Genomic DNA, 14,108 nt, shown 5'->3' with positions numbered 1-14,108 from the left:
CTGGAACTATCACAGTGGAAATTTGTGACCAAAAGAGAGTCTGGCACTGTTGTTATGTGGAAAATAATGTGAATATGCATGATAAGCCAGTTTGTTTGTCCCTTAGTTCTCCTGCATCAGGCACAATGTATTTTGATGTTTATTCTTGTGGACCACTGGACACAGTTATTTTCAAGAAGGACACTGTGTGCGAGCTACATCAGTATCACTTTCAGCTCACAGGTACACACAGATGTGTGGACTCACAATGACACTTTTCATCCGTGTCTGCATCAGGATAAAGGTGAATGACCAGATCGTGGAGGTGGATGGGACCAGTCTGGTGGGCGTCACCCAGAGCTTTGCTGCCTCTGTCCTCAGGAACACATCAGGAGTGGTTCGGTAAGAAACACACACAAGCACAAACAACATAAAAACTCCTGCTGCTGAGGTCAGGTCATTATTATTAAAACAGTGAGATATCATTTAGGACAAATATCAGAACAAAGTGAATGGGATTGAACCCAAGTGCAAATATGTAGCTAAAGATTTTCAACTTAAACGTAAAATATGATTTAAGACTCACTGTGGATTAAATTAGATTTTTTTTTCATTGCATACATCATAACACTTTTTCAATTTTTCTCAGCCACTGATGAAGACCCTTGGATTACTATGAGATTATAGAAACCAAAGTGTGTCAAATGTTATAAGCCCCAAGGACCAGACTGCCATCGTACAGTGCCACACATAATTCCTAACAGCCTCTAAAAATGTCTTTGAAATTCAGGCATGACGTGTGACGTCTCTCGTCTTCACTTTTCACAACCACCATGTGCTGAAGCTGCTTGTGCTGCTGTCACGGTGCAGAAGCTGCAGAACAGCCACTTAAGCAGCCTCACTCAGTAAGGTTTTATTTGGCAGGCCCTTTAGCTTCATTATCATATCTGAGATAGGTGAAGATGTAGGGACGCAATATGTGACAGAAGTCTTCCATGTTTGACAGTTTAGCTGTTTTTGGAAGGGGTCCACTTAGAGCAATGTGGAGCAGACAGCACACACACACACACACACACACACGCACACACACACACACACACACACGCACACACACAGCATGGCAGGAAGGCTTTGGCTTTGATTTGGAGAGCAAGCGCTGTTCTTGGCAACTCTGTGAGCCTGCCATCTCAGATTTCAGTTGTTTCTTGCTCTTGTATGGTTGGTTGTATGGTTGTATGGTTTAGTGATGTGTGCTGCATTGTCTGCTCTTGTCTGCCCTCTCTGACTCCTCTTTTTACTTTTCCTTTCTGTCACTGTCCCTCGTCTTCTTTGTCATGCTTCTACTTGACTTAACTGTGGTCCATCAGTCCATTCATAGACACAGCTGTTATATCACTATTGAATAATCCAGAGGCCTCAGTGTGGTTTTCAACCTCAGGCCTGTTCTGGTCACCACGTTCTCTACGGGACTCAGCTGTGGAAAGATAAATGGTGGTGTGGAGGCTACTGTGCCCGGGGAAAAGCCGGTGGCTGAACAAAGACATGCCCAACAGTATCACAACAGACAGATGCTGTTTGCTGAACTAATATTGACAATGGGGGTTTTTCCTCATACCCAGATGTGGCACTAGAGGTGAGGTAGCCTTGAAAGGGCTCCACCTGTCAACTGTCCATCAATCTATGTATAAATAAATTAGTGAGAAATGCAGAAAGCTAATCTGCCTATTAAATATCTTGACATATTACACTGTATAAATGTTAATACTTTAAATCTAACATATGATAATACAACACTGTGATAATGTTTTAACAAGCTGTGATGATAATTGTCGCTACTCACTATTATTTCTCCCAGAATCACCAGACCTGTTTTCACTCCTCTCTCCTCTCTCACTATTTCAATCTTCCTCCATCACATCTCACCCACTCACTCCACCACCACCCTCCTCCTCCTCATCCTCGGTAAATCCTTCCCTCTCTCTGTCTGATCACCAGAGGTTTTATGGCCAACTGTCCTAGATTTGCCATTTTAGCTATATTTAACCCTGACCTCCAGCAGCAAATCCTCCAGGTTTTAGTCAGAAGTTTCCCCTCAGCCCTCTGACTATATAAAATAGTGTTATACACATCACCTCAAGGGAAACACAACAGAAATATGCATTCAGTAACATAAAATAAAACATAAGATGCATGGCTTTGTTTCATTTACAGAAGATAGTTACTGGATTTAGACCTAATCTTAGCCCAACATGGCATAATGCACCTTTATTGGCTTTAAATGCACTCGTGCTAATTGTCTAAAGAGGCCATGCTGACATGAGTTTATAGCTGTTTTCCCTTTACAAAATACATTTCCTCCAGAACACACACCCATTACTAATTTAATTGTGACACATAAAACCATTCATTCTAATTATTTTCACCTCAATCCACTGATTCTTCTTCCCAGTTTTAAAAGAAGATATGTGTGTGTATACATATATATATATATATATATATATATATATATATATATATATATATATATATATTTATCATATTGTCACCAAATCCCATTAAAAGAACCAAAACTAACAGTACAAACAATACAATACAATAAAACTAAATGTATTGTTTGTGTAGCCAAAGCCTGATATTAGTTTATTCCTCTGTGCCACAGATTTCCATTGTTATCCAAAAAAAAAAAAAAAAAAAAGGTTAACGCATCAATGAGCCACACTGTTGCACCGGGTGACATGTTCCTTCATTATGATGAGCATGGGTACATAGTTTATTTTTAGTCAGTTGCACGCACGCCGTCCTACTGCCGTAAATACTCATGAGAACACCAAATGTGTATTAGTCTGCAGCTGAAAATAGGCCCCAGAAAGTGCACTACTTGCTCTCGTTTGAGTAGCGTTTACTAAAAGTGCCCAGCTGTTCCAGGAATTTATTGAGCATTTAAAAAAAGAAAAACTACATCTTCTATATAAAAAAATCAGTAAGGGTTAATAGATACACTACCACATTGATTTTGTTCTCTTTAATGGGATTTGTTAAAGATAAGAAAATTACACAATAATAGTATCTTTATCCTTTACTATCATCTACCAGTTTACCATAAAACACTAAATGAAGAGGAAATCTCTGGATGACCTTAAATATAATAGATAACCCATCTCGACTGGGGTTGACCAGTCATGTCTGTTATGTATGAATATGTACTGACATCCTCAAACGGCCGTCAACCCAGTACTACCTAGTGGAGAAGACACATGTCCTGTAGCTCTCCCTCCTTTTCTTTTTTTTTTTTTTTTAAATGAAGCTCCTGCATCATACTGTATATTTAACACAAGGCATGTCTGTATTAATCGGAGCAAATGAGATCAGTAGTGAAGGTTTCTGCAGTTGAGCTGAAGCAGCGCTGTGTGTGGCAGCCCCAGAACAGCGGGATGCATGGAGGCACCAAGACATACTCCCCATGCGTGAGGAGAAAGGCTATTTCCAGGTCAGCTGCTCCTCAGACCTCCTTGCTGTCCAAAGGCTCGTTCCAGTACACTACTTAGCCGGGGCCCTCTCTAGATCTCTTCTTTTTTACGTACTCTCTCTGTCCTGCCCTTCGGTTGTTCCTTCTCATGTAGATCAAATACGCCTCTCTGCTGGAGCGTAAGGCCTTTTCTACATCGCCTTTAGAAATATATGAAAGAGCTCTCGGGAACTGAATTCACTTGATTAGGCCCTATCTCGAATCCACTCTCTCTCTCTCTTTCTGTCCGTCTCCCTCTCTCACTCTAACACACTAACTCACACACATACAGCTGATAGGAGCATGCTCATATTTACAGAGTAATAGGGCCCCTGCTGGCTTGGAAATTTCCTGGAATAGGTCAGAGAAATTCTGATCCATCGGTGCTTGCTTTTATCAGAATTACGAGAAGAATACATTAGAGATGATATTATGAATTTTACTCTCAATGACAGAGCCATTGTTGGCAGTGAAGTTACCAAGGAGGGAGGAACACACTGTTCTGCCACTTCTCTTTTTATTTTAGATGTATGATCATCTAAACTGTGCTCTTGAATCTAGGATGTCTCTCCTTCACTTACACACACGCAATTTAGAGGAATGCAGCATTTTTGGATGAAGTGAGCACATTTGTCAGTTTCTCAAACATCATCTTCTCCTCTTTCTCCTTATCTTCCTCATTCTTTTCTGAATGTGAAATGTACTGTAGCTATCCCATGTTCAACTACAGTAGTTAGTAGTCAGTGGCTTGGAGGCACAGTCAGTGGCTTTCTCCATTTAGTTCCATGCCAGGATAATAACAGGCTGCCTGGCCGAGCCGACCGTCTTCTCACATTATTATGTGTGTCCCGTCTCCCTGCCCTGCCCTGCCCTGATACGTCAGCAGATATTGCTGTCGTTGCTATGTGTCTGTGGACCTTGCTGCAGTCAAACAGTGATTACTGTGGTAAACTCTCTGCACAAATACACACCACTATAAGAAAATAGACAGAAAACAAGAAATTTGGGCAGAGGTTTGGCAAATAAAACATGCTTATGAGTTAAAACTATCAGATATCTATTTGTAAGTCTAAAATCTGTGATTTTTTTTTTTCATTTATTCAAAGTTACTGTCCCATTTTTAAACATTTATAGCACAGTGTGAGCGTGTCTGTTAACATAATCAAATAGGGCTTAGATCAATGTTTTGGGTTTTTTTTTTGCATTTATCAGAGACTACATTTCCCATAAGTCCTTTCATTTCCTCTAGCAACACTTTGATTTAGAAGCAGATTTTCTTTTTATACCTCCGCACTGGTGATAGACAATAGGTATTATGTTTTCAGGTTGTCCATCTGTCGGTCGGTCTGTCTGTCCGTCCCATTCTCGTGAATGAGATATCTCTGTAACACCTTGATGGAATTTTTTTAAATTTGGTTCACTCGGACTCAATGATGAATTGATTAGATTTTGGTTGTCAACCTGATGTCACAAAACATGTGTTAGCCATAAGAACTTATTATGACACAGTCTAACACAAATGTCTAATAGGATGTTCTGCAAAAACACTTCTGGCCATTATTCAGTGCTGTAACTCAGGAACAGAAGGGGAGGTAGTGACTGTATTTCCTTCTACTTGGTGGAGGCATAGATCTAGTTTTTCTTTCTTTTGTTTTTCTCTTTACCAAAAGCATACAAAAGAAAGAAAGAAAGGAATGAAAAGAAGACACATTTTAATATCTTAAATCTTCTATATAATTGTTTATTCCAGAAATCAAAATTCTCATGTAAATGTCAGTTTTTCCAATCGTATATGAAGGCTGTGTTGTCTAAAACAATGCCTGTTTTTGCAGGTTTGTGATTGGCCGAGAGCGTCCGGGCCAGCAGAGTGAGGTGGCCACTCTGATCCAGCAGACCCTGGAGCAGGAGAGGCGACAGAGAGAGCTGCTGGAGCAGCAGTACGCACACTATGATGCTGATGATGACGAGGTAATGACCACAGACACCCCTGGCCACTGTACAGGATGCTACGCTATTAAAGGTGGAACAAAGAATTATGGATAGACGATATGAAATTACGTACCTTATAGACAAGAGTGGTTACAAGTAGGGTGATATACCACTCACTCAATTTGAAGAACAGATTCTTTGAACTTGCGTTAATGAAGCTTTGAGGTTCATCAGCGCTTAGTGTGCACACTTCTTAGAGATGATATTACATTGGAAAAATTGTTGTCATTAATGTAAAGAAGCCTCTTTTTCATGACAGTTGACTTGAAGTTTTAGCTTATTAACTCCATAAAACTGACTGACAGTAGGCTCTGACGCTAGCACACAAAACACTCTCTCATACAGAGACACACACACACACTAAGAGGATACCATGTGAGCTTCAGTCCTAGAAAGCATCACTCAGCGTTTCCCAGTCTGATTCTGCTGTTTATTCACAGCACGTTTAATCCACCAGACACTGAGCTCATGGCCCTGCAACTCATGCTTTTCGTGTGTGTGTGTGTGTGTGTGTGTGTGTGTGTGTGTGTGTGTGTGTGTGTGTGTGTGTGCCCTGGAGACACACATGCACGCATGCACACTCACTTTGTATATATACATGTAAGCGCACACCATAGTAAAGTAAATCAAAGTGTATCCTCACACACACACACACACACACACACACACACACACACACACACACACGAAACAGCTGCACTCATGCATAGCTTTACATGCAGACACATTCACTCAGGCATCTCTTCTTGCTCCAACTTCATCAGTGTTGTTTGAAGTCTTTCATTTCCTGGTGGATGGTAGACTGAAAGCCCTCATGCATAAGGAACTCCTCTCTAGGCCCCGGAAGCTGATCCCAGCGCTCCCATAATCATGGCTACATATACATGTAACACTGTCAGCTCTTATTAAAGCTCCTATGGTGAATAAAGGCTGTAATTCAACCATTACGAAAGACCTAGGCATGCTTTGAAGAGTCATTTATTCACACAAGAAACGCCCCTTCTTCCATTTCCTTGCCGTCTTGTTTTCTGCTGTCCGTCATCATTTCAGATCTAGGTTGTATAATGAAAATCAAAATAATCTAGAGATTTTTTATGTGAATGATCACCCTGTGCCACAGATTCCCGCAAGGGCACATCAACATAAGAATGGTGATTGTGTTAAAATTGTTTATCCATACATAGTCTGCAAACCCCTGTAAAAACACACTTCAGATCTGTCACTGTGGAGCACCAAGGCAACCATAACTATACGTAACTGCCAATAGGGTAAATAGTTACAAAACCATTACAAAGATCTATGGGGCAATAAAAGGAACTCATCAATATTAATATCTCTATAAATATTTGATCAAGTTCTCACCAGGTGGACGAGGAGGGAGGTTATTTCTCACTCTGAGTGCTGCCTGGCTAGATGTGACAGACAGCTCTTTATTGGTGCTGGGGTTCAGGTCCCATGAGGAAGGGATCCTTCTTCAGTTAGCAATACACATCTCACACACGCACACGCACACCACACACACACACGCACACGCACACACACACACGTCAGCCCATTAGTGTGTTTGATTATATCTAATCTAACACACATGCATGCCCATCTGTCACCAGTTAAATGTGAAAACACATGGGAGAAACACACACACACACACGCTACATATTCTGTCAATCTAACTATTCTAAAAAAAAAACAAAAAAAAACAAGTGATTGAAAGTGCTGAAATGATTAGTCAATTGAAAATTAAGTGTCAACAATTTGATGAGCCACTTCGATTTTCCACTTTACCTCAAAGCATTTGAGAATATTCAGCTTTTCCCTGTTATATGATGATAAATGTAATATATATGGTTTTGCATGTTAAAAAATACTTTATATTTCACTATGTTCTGTCATTTTTTTATACTAACTGATCAATATATATCTATATATTATATATTATATTTTAAATCAAGAGGAAGAGTCTTCAGCCGTGCCAGCGGCTCTGTGAGGATGTACTTAGGGTTAGGGTTAAGTGAAATTTTAACATCGGCATGCTAACATGCCCACAGTGACAATGCTTTTTAGCTGGTATAATGTTTACCACACTCACCATCTCAGTTTAGCCTGTTAACACGCTAATATTATCTACAAAGAACTACACACATTAGTTTTTGCTAGTATTTTGATCTGATGATGGCACTAGATGTTCCAGGGATCAGCAGAGTTATTAGATTTTATCCTAAGAAGACATGTATACCAAACTTCATGGCAATACGTCCAGTAGTTAAGTTCTCAAGATATTTCACTCAAAACTACAAATGTGTAAATAGGTAAATAGTTGATTTTAAAGCTTTATAGTTGTAGCCCTTGCTTAAAGTGTGTAGAAAAGCTAGCTACTAGTTACCTATGAAGAGGTCAACAAGCGAAGACACCAGTCAATTATTGACTGTATCAAAAGATATTTTCTCTTGGGGCTGCAGCAAGATGGAAACGTGAACACACACACAAACACGGCGCTGTAACATATGGAACGTATAGTGAGATGGAGATGGGAAAGATTCTTGTGTTTTCAAAATGTGAAAATCGATGTCAAATTTTTTGTCACTCGACAATTCACACATCAATTCGGCCCTAAAATACAACTTTAGGTAATCAAATAATAAATAGTATTGCATACATATAAAGATCCATATACAATATATACAATTCTGTCAACGAGTCAAAGCCTCTCATAGTGGCGTCTGTGCACTCTCCCTCCAGTCAAGAGTAATCACAGCCCCTTCCTCCAGCACTGACTGTCAGTAATTATGCCAACACCATACCCATATTTGACATTCATGGTGCTGATCATCACACGCTGAACACCTTCCAAACAGCAGGGTTTCTCCTCAAATCGTCCCTTTCCCTCCTGATTGTTCTTGCAAGTGGTAGGAGGTGATCCATTAATCATATGCAAATTGGTGACTGCCCTCCCATGTGTTCAATGGTTAACTCCTCCTTCAGTAAATGGGACCTTAATGCTTAATGCTGGTACCATGGCAACAAACAAGCCCATTATGGAAATAGTACTCTTTGTCAACCATGCATGCAGTCAAATCAGGCCTGAGCACAGTCATCTTGGGAGGGAGAGAGATGGAGGGAAGTACAGAGACGTGGAGAGGATATAGGCCAAGATGATGAGAGGGATGAGACAGAGTGTGTGTGTGTGTGTATTTGTAGCACACGTGTGAGAGATCAAGGCTGAAAGTTTAACTAACATAACAACAGGAAGATAGAATTGTAGATAGATACATACAGAGTCAAAGAGATCTGGAGCCAAGTGAATCATCAATATTACATGCATTAATTCTCTACACTTTAAAACAATTTATTTCTTTTTACGTTTGATGTAGATGATAAAATTTATACATGGAACGTGATCATCTTGGAATGATTGATAGGAATAAATAAAGTCGAATAAGATAAGCTTGCATGATGCTTAGAGGGAAACAGAGATGCTTTCATAGAGTGGCTCCACTGGAAATATCAGGCTCTGTTGGTCATCAGCCAAAAACTGAATCAGCCGATCCATTTAGATCCAATGCCTAATGGCCGATGCCAACATTCAGAATTCAGTATTTTGAGAATCGGAGAAAAGAAAAACTGCCTTGGATACATGCAGCATAATGACGGCATTAGTGTCATATCACAAAATGTTGTCCATTTCAACCCTATTAAATCTTTTAAAGCTGTAATAATAAGTTGTTTCCGATTAATCCTATATTGCTAATATTCAGAATTAGCTCCATTAAAGACATCATTATGGAGTCAGCCCTCACTAGTTTTGACCTGTAACCTCTTCACACTTGAAGCAAGATGGTGACTAATGTGTCATAATAATAAAAAGTGACATCCAGATTTTGCCTGCATAACTTATCTCATGATTTATTTTAATAGAAATGACACTTGTGGCTAAGCATGCTGTCAGACCAATTCATTTTTGACAAAATTTTTGGCTACTAAGTGGGTTAACTAAATGTTATATAACCAGTAGCATTAAAATAGCATTAGTTATGTAAAAAAGAAAGAAAAAAGAGGATGGCGTGAGGAAAAGGGAACATGAGGTTTCTGGTAGTGCCAGCAATGTTCAGCAGGTAGAGCAATGTGATGCTCTCTGACTGATGCCACTTTAAGGAGAGGTGGGAGATAGACAGATGAAAGAAGACAGAGAAAGAAAGCAGGAGGTAACAAATGGATGCTGCACTTGGATGGCTGGCTGTCTGACTGCCTGGCTGATTTGCAGCCTGAAGGGTGAATGCTATTAGCTTTACTGGATGAGGCAGGCAGTTCCCTGAACCCTATCCCCTTAGATACTTTTCCTACCCCCGTTGAGCTTTTAAGTCTTCAATAACAACAGTGATAGATTTACTGCTTGGAGTTTTTAGTAATTTTTGGAACAATGACTACGTGATTTCAAAAGTACAGACAAGCAACATCCTTATTTTATTTCTAGCTGGCAACTGTTAATTTTGCTGGTTGCACCTGACAACTGTCACTGATAGATTTTATTACCTATAGCTAGCTAGCTATTTAAGTTACAGAAAGCTTCATGAGTTGGTTGGAAGTGCTGGCTTGCTGGTTGACATTTTGATGTCTTGTCATTGTACAAATGTCAAAAGTGTAAACGTCAAAACACCAAGTCTTTAGAAAAGGATGTTTCATGGGCTGTTTTATATCGTTCTGAAGGGCTGAGCCTAAAGTGAGCCTTAGTTTATGTCTCTCACGCACTACCACTACCATTACAGTTGAGTCACAAAGAAAAGCACGTGACGACTCAAAAAATAAACACCCCCTGATCTTTGAGAAACGTAAAAGGTCATTTTACAGCACTTACTGTTATTCTGAAGTTATTTCCAGAAACCTCAAAGACCATCATAAACATCTGAATAAAAAAAAAATCTCTCTGCTGTAGTATAAAAATAATGTTTAACCTATTTCCCAAGTTGTACCACTTTTTCCTAAACCAAACAAAGGCATCAGCTGGAAATGCCATATCACCTTGCTCAATATACAACTGGAACCAAAACGAAACATTTCATCAGCAGTTATATTGATATATAATGGTATACTGAGGATTTCTTTTCAGTATTTTAGATTTTCATAAAGAAAAACAAACAAAAAAAAACAGAAAGGACATCATTTCCATCTTTACTTCTGAATTAGGAGGTAAAATTCTCCATTTTGCCTGCAGGATTAAAGGGAAAGTAGATATCACTCACATCCTTACATTTTGCTGTATGAATGAAGTGTATCTGGTACTGACTTTACGTTTCCTCTTAAAGCAGACAGGAGAGTACGCCACAGATGACGAGGAAACGGGGACAACAGTGGCAGGCGGAGAGAAGAGCATCGAGGTGTTTGACTTGCCAGAGACGGAAGACATCTTGTCTCCCTCGGAATTAGACGCCACTAAACTCTACCAGAAGTTTAGAGAGGTAAACTCATCTACACTTCCTCAGCTACAGATCAGTCCTTACTCGCAAATATCCCAAAGTACAGATTACACAACTGATGGGAGCCCACTACATTTTTCTCTGTCACTGCTTTGAAGAATAAATTGCAAATATACCCACACACCCACTCGAATAACTTAGCTACACAAAAAATGTAATTCAATTAAACAAGTCTGGCACCCCTGCTTTACCTGGCAGAGTTTTCCCTAATTCCTTAGCTGGATTATTAGAGGCATGAATATAAAAGCAATGTGAGACCTATGCTCATTACATCTCAAACTACCCATGTTTGGTGAAAACCCACAGAGGAAAAGAAAGAATTTGAAACATTTTGTATTTGAATTGATTTCTATCCTGATCTTGGCAACTCTTCTCACAATCGGCCTCTGAGAATAGAATCCCATTTTGCTCCACCTTTGCTACCGTCTCTAACAATGAGCTCACCTTAATATTACAGCTATAAAAATGGAAAATGGATTCACTGTCTGTTAAGTCATTTATGCTTTTTAGGCTGCCGCGAAGCTGGTAATATTGATTAAACAGTCCAGCACCGTTGGCACCGCAACACTTTCTGTAGAATGCCACAATAGCTGTATGACACATTTAACAAATGGCTTCAGCTACACTGCAGGCACTGCAGGGGATATCGAGTGAAACCATAATGTAATCCCTGGTGTCAGCATGTATGTATTTGTTCCATTTTCTCTGAATCTTGACCTCTCTCACCCCAAAGTGTAGCTTTTACCTTTTTTGTTTAAAGGGCAACTCCTCTTGGCTGTCTCTGCTGTCTTACACACCCCAAGGAGAAAAGAAGTCATGCAGCTGGGGAATAAGCCTTTTAAGCAATGAGATGATATAAATTGTTCTTGTAGGTGCAGAAGTGGAAAGGGAAAGGTTTAAAGCATCTGTTTTTAGCAAGCAAATATCTCTTAAGCTTACACATTCATCTCTTAATGTCCTTTTTTAAATATTATTCTCCAAATCCCAGTCTTTCAGTCTGCTCATTAGCACAGATGTTGAGCAAGATGATCTTGGTATAATCATCAGGCATCATGACATGCACTGAATTGTAAGTTTAGTATTTTGGTTGTGTGTATATTTTATTAATATTTGACCAAATTTGAAATCCACTCTTGACTCATTGCTTCATCTCCATAACCTGGCAGACCCAACAAAAGCCAGCTACGTGACTGAATGTTTGTCTAAGTCAAGATAAGCAAAAATAACTAATATGCTCTGCTGATCTATGAGGAAATGTGTTTTTAATTAATGCCAATGCATCTAGAATATTAGATTATAACTCTCAGCTTAAGCACCATAAAGCTTCAATTAAGTGTTGCAACAAGCAGATACAGGCTGTGCTGCTTTGTTTTGTTGTATGTAAATTCACTCAAGTGCTATTTAAAGGAGAGGTTAACATCTTTTCAAAATCTTTCTTAAAACATAACTCACATTCCCATATGTGCATTGAAACAGTTTTTGCTTGCTGTAAAATCATCCCTCCTGTTCATACTGTTCATACTCCTCCAATATAAGGGATGGGGACAAAATGTATTCAAGTTTATGAAGTTAATATGAGGCTTCAGCAGAGTTTGTTAAATCAGGTGGTTATCTTCCAAAGATATCCACAACAGTCCTTGTAGGATAGAATTCCCTCTATTTCATTCCCCAGACAGTGCTCCCATACTGAGCTGTTTGAATGTACATATGGGCACCTGACTTGAAAACTTGTGAACCAATTCTTTAAGGTGAAAAAAAAACTCCAGCTTCAAATGACAGTAGAAAGTATGAACATTGTTAGTATTTTGACACTTCAAAACTTTCCCTCAGCTCCCATTATCACTCCTCTTCCTTTTCTCCATTTCTGTCTCACCAACTAGGGCTCTCTTTTGATCCCATTTTTGCATCTCTTGTTCCATATCAAGTTCTTTCTCTTCATCTCCTCTTCTTCTTTTTATTTCTGCTCTTTCATCATCGCACCCCCTCTCTGTGTCTGCCTCGAAATGACTGCACATCTCAACTTCCATCCATAACTCCTTTGTCGTCTCTCTCCAAGTCCGTCTCTCTTTCCATCTGAGAAGTTACACATCACATTTTGTAATGAAAAAAAAGTCTGAATTTTCTAGATTTATTGCTATGCTAATGACTTTTTAAAACTATTTAGTGATTTATCTACCCCTATCACTTGCCTCTCCTTGCCTCTCCTCTGAGAGTGCGTGTCAATGCTGGAGCTGGGAAGCTGTCAGGGGAGGACAGGGTTGGCTGCCTCCGTCCGTCACACTATATCGACAGCAGAGAGAGCCTGCGCAGCCATGCATTTGATTATCTGACCGCCCTCTCTTTTCTCCCCTATCTTTTCTTTTCTCTTAACAGCTCCAGATCAAACACACAGTGACCGAGGCCGAGATCCAGAAGCTTAAAAACAAGGTAAGCGATTAAAACTGGCAGGGTGGGTGCTGGTGGGGAGTGCAACCGACGGAAGTTTGTCAGAGTTCAAACAATTTGTGAAAGGATGTGTAACTGTTGTCAGGATAGTGGGGGAGCAGGGTTTCATACTTGGGTGGGAAAGCTTCAGGGGTAGGTAGCAGATTATATCACAAAAACACACCTATTAAAGAACCTGTTTTTAATCAAATAGGTGTCTACAAATCTGAGATATCTTTCAAAACAAACCAATAGATGCGTTGTGCATTTATATTTCAGCATTGTGTCTTTTAGTTTTCTTCTTAATGTTGTGTGTCTTTAGAAAGACCTAGTAGTGTTGCAGATTATTGCTCTTTGTGCCTACTTACACATCTGAAGTGTATAATTTATATGCTCTGTCAAATGTTAATGGCCTAATTTGATTAATTTCCAAATTAATGTGTCATCAGTCGATATGATTAAATCAAGTGGTGCCTAAAATGCTTTTTTTAGGGGTAATGATGGGTCCACTTATACAGAGAAATAAAATAAGGAATTTGTGGTCTGAAAGAAAACCTTTGCTCTAAAAAGAGCCTTTGTGAAACTTTTGTCTTCGTCTTTGTGAGTTTTTAAAATCTGGATTTGTTTTGGTATTAACCATACCATATGGTTATATCTGGTAACATGTGATATTGTTTATTCCAAAACATAAGATCCTTTTGAAAATTAAAAAAACATGATCTAGGAGTCCTTATGCACTA

The 14,108-nt window shown here is 39.4% G+C and overlaps 1 protein-coding gene across 5 annotated transcripts in view; it reads left to right on the top strand.

Annotated features, from left to right (window-relative positions):
- The window catches only part of ppp1r9a (protein phosphatase 1, regulatory subunit 9A), a 51,890-nt gene that overhangs the window by 24,518 nt on the left and 13,264 nt on the right, over nt 1–14,108 (top strand). For all 5 annotated transcript variants that reach the window (XR_015437420.1, XM_023408841.2, XM_023408840.2 and 2 more), the window contains exons 5-8: nt 277–381; nt 5,317–5,452; nt 10,774–10,926; nt 13,318–13,371. Coding sequence is in view for 4 of the 5 variants with exons in the window: in XM_023408841.2 (XP_023264609.1) it covers nt 277–381; nt 5,317–5,452; nt 10,774–10,926; nt 13,318–13,371 (448 nt within the window). In the remaining variant the exon portion in view is untranslated. The remainder of the gene's footprint in view (nt 1–276; nt 382–5,316; nt 5,453–10,773; nt 10,927–13,317; nt 13,372–14,108) is intronic.

This window comes from Seriola lalandi, unplaced genomic scaffold, assembly GCF_002814215.2.
Source record: "Seriola lalandi dorsalis isolate HSWRI2012SDOR001 ecotype SW California unplaced genomic scaffold, Sedor1 jcf7180002054374, whole genome shotgun sequence".
NCBI classification, from domain to species: Eukaryota; Metazoa; Chordata; class Actinopteri; order Carangiformes; family Carangidae; genus Seriola; species Seriola lalandi.
The sequence above is the reverse complement of the archived record's forward strand: the minus strand, read 5'-3'. Positions and strand labels throughout refer to the sequence as shown.